This window comes from Anser anser (genome assembly GCF_964211835.1).
Source record: "Anser anser genome assembly, chromosome: 11".
NCBI classification, from domain to species: Eukaryota; Metazoa; Chordata; class Aves; order Anseriformes; family Anatidae; genus Anser; species Anser anser.
The window spans coordinates 6,220,013-6,229,556 of record NC_139732.1 but is presented as its reverse complement, the minus strand read 5'-3'; the positions used below and the strand labels follow the sequence as shown (position 1 = coordinate 6,229,556).

At 43.3% G+C, this 9,544-nt stretch overlaps 1 protein-coding gene and 1 long non-coding RNA gene across 8 annotated transcripts in view; one reads left to right on the top strand and one right to left on the bottom strand.

The window, feature by feature from the left end:
* Window positions 1–5,297, bottom strand: CNEP1R1 (CTD nuclear envelope phosphatase 1 regulatory subunit 1). 2 transcript variants are annotated; one of them, XM_083794814.1, is made up of 6 exons: window positions 5,157–5,297; window positions 3,237–3,308; window positions 2,125–2,198; window positions 1,686–1,795; window positions 1,514–1,568; window positions 1–1,276 (listed from the first exon to the last, which is right to left on the bottom strand). In XM_083794814.1, the coding sequence occupies exons 1-6, from the start codon at window positions 5,179–5,181 to the stop codon at window positions 1,235–1,237; spliced, it is 378 nt and encodes a 125-aa protein (XP_083650940.1). In that variant the 5' UTR covers window positions 5,182–5,297; the 3' UTR covers window positions 1–1,234. The 2 variants fall into 2 exon arrangements, with proteins under 2 accessions (XP_083650940.1, XP_083650941.1); XM_083794815.1 differs by lacking the exon at window positions 5,157–5,297 and adding an exon at window positions 4,293–5,078.
* A 100-nt stretch (window positions 5,298–5,397) lies between these two features.
* LOC310879868 overlaps window positions 5,398–9,544 on the top strand; it is a 41,167-nt gene continuing 37,020 nt past the window's right edge. For 4 of the 6 annotated variants that reach the window (XR_014571193.1, XR_014571194.1, XR_014571195.1 and 1 more), the window contains exons 1-2: window positions 5,401–6,060; window positions 8,590–8,683. This is a non-coding gene — a long non-coding RNA (uncharacterized lncRNA). Of the gene's footprint in view, window positions 6,061–8,589; window positions 8,684–9,544 lie in introns of all 6 variants that reach the window. The other 2 variants (XR_014571192.1, XR_014571197.1) reach the window with 2 other exon arrangements.

The window sequence follows — 9,544 nt, the reverse complement described above, 5'->3', positions numbered from 1 at the left end:
TTTGTACAAAGGGTTTATTTTATACACCTTTACCTACAAAATATACAGCAGTTACAAAGCACGGACGGGCAGAAGGATGAGAGGAAGAGCACAGATGATTTTTCATGTCACCACTGACAGAGTACTTCAACAGGCTGCCTTTAAAAGTCAGTCCAGCTTGGAGTTACTGAAGTTGCGACAGCTGTGCACTTTCAGTCAATTAAAAGAGTTCAAAACAATTAAAAAGGCACCTTAAACAACTTTTAGAACTCTTCACAGCCTAAGCTATTCGAAAAGTTACACTTTCCGCAGGTAACATCCACACCTTGTTTTTAACACTCTGAATAACACGTTGTTATTTTATTGTGGCACTGTTTGTGTTTTCTTCACCCAATCTGAAGCGACACATTTGGAATACTAGTTTCATATTCGGACTACCACCGCATAAAACCCACCCAGAATGGTCTTGTGAATTAAGATACAGTACAGTTTTACAATCACTTGGATGGTGCAAGCGTATTTAAGACAATTCTTATAAATGTTAAAACGTTAAAATAGCAGTGTTGTGACCAGATCAATCAATGAGCTGCATGTGACCACAATGAAAGTGGCTGGTGCACTATATATACACACAACTTGACAAATGTGATCCTCGATATATTTGTAAAGTTCTTAAATAGTAAGACCAGTTCTCTCCAGCACAAATGGACAGACTTTCTGCGAGCCTTTTAGCCAGTTCCAAAAAGTGACCAGGAGATAAGGACAGCTGTAATGAGTAAGTGTGCTAATAAAACATCACAGGAATGCTAAGTGTTCCTTTCAATACTGTTCATGAGAACAACAAAAAATCCATATAGCATGTATTTTTTTTCCTGAACATTAGTCTTAGTCTGCTATTTACAACAGCTTACAAAGACATAACATAAATGAGGTTTGATTTTCAAGTTCAACTTTATAACCAATTAACATACTCCTCCTGTATGTTCTGTTTTAGCTGAAGTAAAAAAAGTGACATTAATACTGAAAAAGAGGTAATCAGAAGTAGCAAAAGCACTGATATGATAACAAAGAATTTGGATAAATATTCAAGAAAGTAATATTGCACACCTTCACTGTCAACTGTGTAAGACTCTCACTCCTAGGCAGTGACAACCAGTCCTGTTTGGGTGGTTTTGTTTTTTACTGTCATACTACCTTAGAAAAAAGGTCATTTTTGGTTTCCATGGCAGTGGAAAAAACTGAAGGAAGACAGCCCTTATTGAACATGAGGCCTAGGTTTCAAAATTAATTTTCCAGTCTGCAAGACAGAAAAAAAATAAAGTTTAGATCCTGAAAGTTGAGCCTAACAATTGCACTTCAATTTTACAGGCTATGTTTCAAAAGACACATGAAATACTGTGTTCTACATTCTTTACACACCCACACAACTGGATACGGCGTATGTAAGTGCTGTGCAGAAAAAAAACCTTGCATGCCTTTTTGAATTATTGGCATCTTAAAAAAAGGGTTTAGGCAGTGAACCACCAACACTTACATCATCACAGGACATGTTATATTCTGCCAGAACGGTTCGACATCGGGCTGCTATACTGGGTGGAGTGTGTCAAGGAAAGCAACTAACGCTTGCACACGGTAAATGTTAGCATATGCTAATACCCTGACTAATAAGTAAAGCACTTAACTTGACAAACATGATCAAAGGATACATTGATGGTGCCACAACTCTTTTATGTATTCCAGCAAAGAACAAGCCTATTAGGGTAATACAGCTAATTGTGAAAAATGGGTGATTCCAAAGCGATGTGAAAAAGGACACCTAGGAAAGAAATCAGATTAGTCCTAGCATATACTTTCTTAAACCATACAGAAAGCTGCTATCTTGTTCAATGAATTCAAAAAACACTGCTCTTAGGCATTTCTACACACTCGTGAGCAATTCTTTAGATACAGATTCACGTAGTAGCATTTTGGCAGGCACTGTCCTAGGACATTCCACAACTAGCCCAGCCAGCTCGAAAGCTGAAAATGATCTCCCGGTGTCATGGGAGAACCACCTTTAGCCTTTTCCCTTTCAAGGCACTACAGCACTTAGCTGCAGCACCAAGCTGCGAAGCAGATTAGCTTCAGGACTAACACAATCTTTACCTTTTGTGTCTCTGGGTCTATTAACCAGTTCCAAGCACCAGTTGCTGTGCAGACCGATACCACTATCAGAATCACTGATAAAAGAAAGAATGAGAGCCATAAGCAGTCTACGTCACCCCTATCGAAAAGCATTTATTTTTCAACAGTGGCTCTTAAGCATATTTTTTTGTGGGTGTAAAAGTATTGTCATTCAGTCTTCCTACATTTTAAATTAATTATATGTACTAAAAAGTTTCTGTATTCTGTACGGAATATATTTCTGTATTCTGTATTATGGAATAATATTTCTGTATTCTGTATTTCCGTATTTCTGTATGGAAACTTCAGAATCTTAGAACTAAAAAGCAGTATGTTTCTACCATGGACTACTGACCCCAAAATTGGCAGTATATCAAGGGAACATTTTGCTTCCCTCACCCCCCTACTTCAAACTTTTCTGTTAGAACAGATGAGGACATACTCTGCCCTTAGTTCTTTCTGCTTCGAGCCTCACTGATTTAATTTCTTCACCTTCTTTTTTATAGGGACTATCTAACCCAATCATGGTTGGTTCCGGTAACTGAAGTGACTAACTAGGCAGTACAAGCCTTCAAAAAAACCCAACAATAACAGAAAAGAGAAAGCAACAAAACACAACCCAACAACAATCCAAAATAAAACGGGAAAAAAAGAAAAAAAACACAACAAATTCATGTCCCAACTCCAACCAGAATAATTCAGCCTTGAGCACATTCTGTCTTGCCCCCTGGCTAGAATATTAGTTTTAAAAACATATCTGCCAGGACAACTGGCACTGTGAATATTGGATATAAACTCACTCCTTGAATTCATACATTTTTTTGATTTGTCACATTTGTGTTCAGGCAACAGTGGAAATTGTCATTGGAACCCACTACACGGTTTCTGAAGAACAATAACCAGGCAAACATTAAATTTTAACTGTAGGTTTACACATTACTGCCTTGTTGCAGAGTATACACATGCCACAGAAACCATAAAGGGACTGTAAGCACAGATTTTTGTTTGGGCAAGCACAAATCAGGGATACACGCTGGCAAATCTAAAATGCTTATAAAATAGAATCTTATTCATCCCTTGAATGTCAGACTTACTTCTCCAACGTCCTGTAGCTGGTTGCAAACATGCAATATATTCAGTAAGTCTTCTTTCAAAAGCTTTGAGATCTGAGAAGGATACACAGCAAGCATAATTAGATCTTCATCTATTTAGTCAAATTGTGATGTAAACGATCAAAGGAATTGACTTTTTCCCTGTGCACACCACTTTCTTAAACAGGCAGAGAAAACAACGCATTGATCATTCAGATGAAATAACAGTAAAGTCAGAGTAGCTCCACACAATTCTAGCAAAAATTTGTAATGATGAAGGCATACTAAATGCAAGAAACATTCCTGCTTATTGGAAAGAAAATCAATGTAGTAAAGAAACCCGAGTATTTTAGACAGCTTTTAAGAATACCTGGAGTTAGATTTAGAATACTTTAAAACAGCCCCTCCACGCAAATAAGAAGTAACATATTTTAGAATATTAAGTATATCAGGAAGCCAGTAAGTTCTGTTATCTACATATCAGTGAAAAAAGAAAAAGAGGTTGGCGATTTGCTACTTGTTCAAGGGGTTATTTGTAGCAGTGTGGCTTTGATGCCTTCATTTTGTAGGAACCTTTAATGCCATATGACAGAGAGAGAGAGAGATACAAATAATAATATAATCCCCACAGCAAACACTAGCTCACTGATCTTACTTCAGTTATTTTTTTCTTTAAATAGCTGTTTCTCCTTATCACCATCATTTTCCCGAGGTCATTTAAATTGCTGTTAAAAGATGAGCAGCACTTCAAATTTATACTTCTAATTTGTTTGAAAATCCTAGCCTACCACCCAACATTTGCCTACGAAGAGCGGTTTCACCTGCAGGCTAATTTAGATTCAAGCTTCTGTAAAACAAGGTCAATATTTAACAACATTCCAGTCAAAAACAGAATTCTACCTGGAGTTAAATTTTTAATAGCATAAACACACAGGCTTTCAGCTGAAATGCTTCACTTAACACCACTCTGAAAATCCTCTCCTTCAACTTAAAACTACTGCTAAGTTATTTAAAGTGCCACCATAAAGCAATTAGAGAACAAGATTAGAAGAAACACACCTGCTATAATCATTACTAAAGCATTTTTTCAAATTTTAAGTTTACTCTCAGGAGGTTTGGAGGTGAATTCGTGGAGGGCGATTACAGCACCTTGCCCTGAGCCGCAGCACAGCTAACTGCTCCTAATTGCTGCCAACATCCCGGTAGTTCAGTCAGTCCTCCGCCTCTCTTCTGGGGAAGCCAAGCCCATGCCAGCAATTACAGCTAATTAACTGTTCCCTGCAACTGGTCACCGAAGCCAGAAGACATCACAGGAGAACCTGTTCCAAAGAACAGCTTTCCTCAAAGAACTTTAAGGAACAGCACCCTGCAGGCACAAAGGCAGGTGATGGATAATCGTGTCCCCCCAAAACACTCAGAGAACGCAGACAGCGCTAAAATAACAGCGAGGATCCACAAAACCTTCGGGGAACGGGCACTTTAACGTCTTTATTTGTGGCTATTCGCGCTCTAGGAACCTCTCCCGAGAGCTGACGGCCGCGGCTCGTCCGGCCGTGGGAACGCGACCCTGACGACGCGGGGCTGCGCGGGTCGGCAACGCGCCTGCCTCGCCCCCGCCGAGCCTCAGCCCCTGCCGCCTTTCACACCCTACTTTTCTGTCAGGAAAACCTCCCGACCCGCGGCCGGGGACGCCGCGGCAGCACGGGCGAGGTTTACCCAGCCGAAATCCCCCCAGGCCTGTCATAGCGGGGGCCGGGAGGCAGCGCCCCCTGCCCGCGGCCCCGCTCCCCGCCGGGCCCCGAGAGGCCGACCCCAGCCGAGGGCAGGCGAGGCGCCGGCCCCGGGACGGGGGCCGAGGGGGGGGGGGGCGAGGCCTCCCGGCCGGCCCCGCAGCACGGTGGCAGCGCCCCCCGGGGCACTCACCCTCGGCCTGCTCCAGGGAGTTCATGGCGGCGGGCGGGCACCCGGCGACCCCTCCGCGCCCCTCACGGCGCCGCGCCCCGCCTCAGCGCCCCTCCGCCGCCACCGGCCGCCCGGCCCGGCCCCGCCCCCCAACAATGCCGCGCCCTACTGGGCAGCCCCCCTCCCGCTCGCCACGCCCCATTCAGTAAGCGCGGCTCCCATTCGTCCGAGCGGGTACAAAAGGGGCGGGGCTCGGGGGGCTCGGTCAGAGAGAGGGGTCTGTGGGGAGGGCGAGGGGCTGCGCGGGGTGGTGGCGCCTCAGAGCGCCTCGCCTCGGGCTGCGGCCCCTGGACGGCGCCGGTGGCCGCGCTGCTCAGCCCCGGACACTGTGGCGCTGCGTGAGGCCGCTGCCAGAACGGGCGAGTGCCCCGAAGCAGCGCCTGGTGGCGTCCTGTGCTCCCTGTAGGCGCCCCTTTCACGCCAAGTTAGCAGCCCTGAGCCTTAGGTCCCTGCTGCTGCCTCCTGCTGTCCCGGCTGGGGTGCTCAGGTACCGGGCTGTTAGCTCTCCCTGAGCAACAGCGAGTTAAAGTTACAGAGGGGTTTGCGTATAGCGAGGTGCGCTGGGGCCGAGGATGTGCGCACTGCCCCCTGCTTTTAGGTAACAGGCACTGGAGGCTCGGCACGCTGCCCCCTGGTTTTTAACTAGGTGGCACCGGAGGCTGGATGTGATGCTTTGTGGTGGCCCAGGGACGGAGCCGTGCGCCCCCAGGCTCCCCTCCGCAACACACGGAGCAGGCAGAGTTGGACCTGGCCCCAGGGAGCTCCCTCTGCTAACTCCAACGTGCTGCCCGCTGCTCTCTGCACAATTTGTATTTATTGAGCGGAGCCCGCTCATCATGACCCAACAACTCCCACCTCAGCACAGGTAGATATTTTACTGGCATCTCAGCGTGGTACTTGTTTCACTTAAGAAGGTGATTATCAAATACCATCAGATTTGACCAAAGCAAGCTATAGTAAGCTCACAGTTTTCTTTATTTATTAACAAATTGGTTTTGTGTGTGTTAAGCTTTGCTCAGAAGCCTCACGCTACTGAAACCCGCCCTAGGAGCAGTTCCCCGGCAGCGCTGTTCCGACTTGCAGGGCGTGCAGCTGGGGACGGCAGTGGGGAGCTGGGGTTTGAGGGTGCGTGCCTCCCCTGGGGGCACGGGGCTCTGGGGCTGTGGGACGGGGCTGGCCGGGGAGCGGGCATCAGCAGCCACCGAGGTGCTACGGTGTAGGGGCTCTGGGGGCAGGAGGCATTGGTGCAAGTCCTGCCAAGGCCAGGATTTAGTGTCTAGGCTGTTTTTTTCAGCTGATTTGCACAGCTACAGAATCATGTTCCCTGTAGAAGCTACCAAATCTCTGGCCTTGCTTCTCTTCTTCCTGAATGCCAATGGCAATGGGTATTGAATGTAAGAGGAAAAAAAAAAAAGTGTGATGCTTGTGCATGCAGATGCTTCTCCGTGGTGCATTCTGTAGTGATAACTGACACTGTGCTACTCCCATCTGTTCTGCTCATAACAGCGTTTATAGGAATAGTCAGGGAAGTAGGACTGGCTGTAGGGCTGTTCTGAAGTTACTGGGGGAACCTGAAATAAAGGACAAATAATACAGGAATAATTGCACTGCAGAATTATTACTATTTATTACTAAAGAATGAATCTGCTGTTGAATTAATAGTCTTGGCTCTTTTCACAGATTCCAAAGAAAAGTTGAAGCATCAGTTTATTCTGAGAGTAATGGCTCAAGGCTGCAGTCAGTTGGGGTATAATTACTGACTGCTTACTGTGGGCAGCTGCAGCACTGCATTTTACAGGGGGCAGAGGAGACCTTGTGTTCTATTTGTTGAAGAATACTTATGCATTTTGTGAGGTGGTTGTTTCAAGTAAGGTGCGTAACAAGTCCTTGAAGCAGTGAAAGCAGTGCTCACAGAGGATTGCCCAAATCCTGGCACTAAGCAAGTTATGATTTGTCTTTGTCCATGTAGATCTTTGTCTTCTAAGATCTTCACTGAAATATGGAACAGTTTCAGGAAGGAAGGCTGAGAGCTCTCCTCCTCCAACGTGCTTTCTGGCTAGAGGACATGAGGTAGTAGAGTCTTGCAGGCACTTAAATTCATCAGACACCAAAAAGTTTGATGCTACTCTGGATAATGGCGTGCTTGGAGAAATCCTTAAAGATTTCTAGCATCCTGAAAGTATCAGAAAGTTGTAATTTGCACCAGGGTATTTACACTTCTGTAAGCTTGTTCCTGTACAGATCTGCTGTTCTCTTTTATTTTGCTCTAGCTATTTACTTTGGAACAGATACAGATATTTTACAACTGATTTTGTTCAAGCTTTCATGATTTGTGACACAAATGCTGAACCTATACTGGGGGAAACGGTTCCAAGAACAATGAGATCCATGCCCCCTTGAGATAACTAAAGTCAATTGCAATTCCTTTATTTTTAATATTAAAACTTCTTGGGTGGTTCAAAATGCTTACACTTCCCTGATTTTTCCAAGTAGCTTACTCTCTCTTCTGTACAATTCCATTGACTGGAGTCTGGCTAAGGTAAATGAGACCAAACAGTAATTGTCATCATACTACAAGTATGGCTTGAATAAACCGCTTCTTAGGGTTGTGCATCTGTTAATAATTCTTGATGTTTTTCTTGCCGACACCTTAATCAAAGCCTTAATATTAACTCCTTGAGCAAAGGGTTTAGTATACATTTGGATTGCTTCATAATGCAGAGGCACTTGGAAGAAATATGCTTTGTCAGCCTAGAATAATATTTAAAGTATCTCTTTTTGAGGTGCAAGGGATGCATCTTTTTGAGTTTAGCATCTTTGGTATCTATTTCTGGTTCTCACAGCTGTACTTCGAGCATAATGTGAGAGCATCTGTTAGCAGCATCTGCTATCAGAGATAATTAGGATGGGTCACTTGTTTCTTACTTTGCGTGCATTTCCAGCCTTCTCCTGCACATTTTCCTCTACACAGTCCCTTTTCCTGCTCATTTTTCTCTTGACAGTCCCTTCCTCTTGAGGCAACATGTGATTGCAGAGATACTATGTTAACACTTGGGGCTGTTAAAATTCAGTCTTTTTGAATTTACTGATCCTATATTTTTATAAATCAGTGTATCGTAGTAACTACCTCCCAAGCTTGGTGATTATTACCCTAATTTACATTTAGTGATAGGAGGATAGTGTTTACATGCTTTATATTCCTTCTGTAATTAGATTTTTGGAAGCTTAAAATCTTTTCATGAAACTGTCTCTTTTTTTTTTCCTTCCTTCCATGTCATTTTCCATGAGAAGTGTTATTTTTTCCACAGAACTACTTTTTTTATAAGGAAATCCATATTCAGTATTTCTTGTTTTGGCCAAAAATAATCTGATCAGAATATTTTTTTTTTCCCAGTGGGATTCTAGAAAACATTTTGAAGTTTTTCCTGGAAGAACAGCTTTATCAAGTAGCAGCACATCCAGTAGAAAAGAGAAGGCCCTTTGGACACGTAAGCGAAATCTACATGAATCACTCAATACATGTGTGTTATGAAAATGCGTGTCTTGATATAATAGAAGATTAATTTTTTTTTTAATTCTTAGAATTGTAGTTTGAGACTTGTTCTGCCACATTGAACACAAGATAAGTTTTGGTTTGAGATACTAAACGATGTTTGAATTTCAGTTGTCTATAAAGCTAATTCATCTTCCACTCTTTTTTCTGGAACAGAGGTGTGTAAGGTTTTTATGTACTTTTAGGTAATTAGGACAGTAGACGTAAAACTCCCTTTCTTATCCCCTATAGTGCTTCAGAAATCAGGCTTCTTACATCCAAGATAACTTTTAAGTTTATCGTTCCTCTTAAAACATATTATAGCTGTCTAAAAGCATGTTGCGCAAGTTCTGTGCTCTCATTAGCACAGTGTTTAATTAAACTATGGTGGCTCTTTGTTGCTGTTTGTCTTCAATATTTAATCACCAAAGTTTCTTGATTTTCAGCCCAGTCACAGGCCCATGTGGATTCCATGTCTTCTGGAGTAAATAATACGTAACAGAATTGTTGATATGAAAGAGTTTATGAAAAACGCGGCTCTTTGGTTATTAGGCATATAACATCAAGTTGAAAAAAACTCCCTCAGCAACTTCTTGTTTGCTTTTTTGTCATGTTTTTGTACCATAACAGAATGTCTGTTCAGTCCTGAATAGTATGTATTCAACTTTTCCAGTTCCTAGTCCTTCCCATTTAATTCCCAAGTAGTATTTTTTCAGTCTCTTATTGCTCATGATCTCCCATGGTTTTGTATTCGGTTTTCAAAAAACAAACCAAAAAATCCTACCTGACAGGGAAGCCGTGCATTTATCTGCTTTTT

Excerpts from the sequence above, each read along its gene's own strand:
- CNEP1R1 (XM_083794814.1), bottom strand. The coding sequence starts at position 5,181 with ATGAACTCCCTGGAGCAGGCCGAGG. Across the intron at positions 3,309-5,156 it reads CTCCCTGGAGCAGGCCGAGG|ATCTCAAAGCTTTTGAAAGA; the intron begins GTGAGTGCCCCG and ends TATCCTTCTCAG. Across the intron at positions 1,569-1,685 it reads AGAGTTGTGGCACCATCAAT|TATAGCAGCCCGATGTCGAA; the intron begins GTATCCTTTGAT and ends CACTCCACCCAG.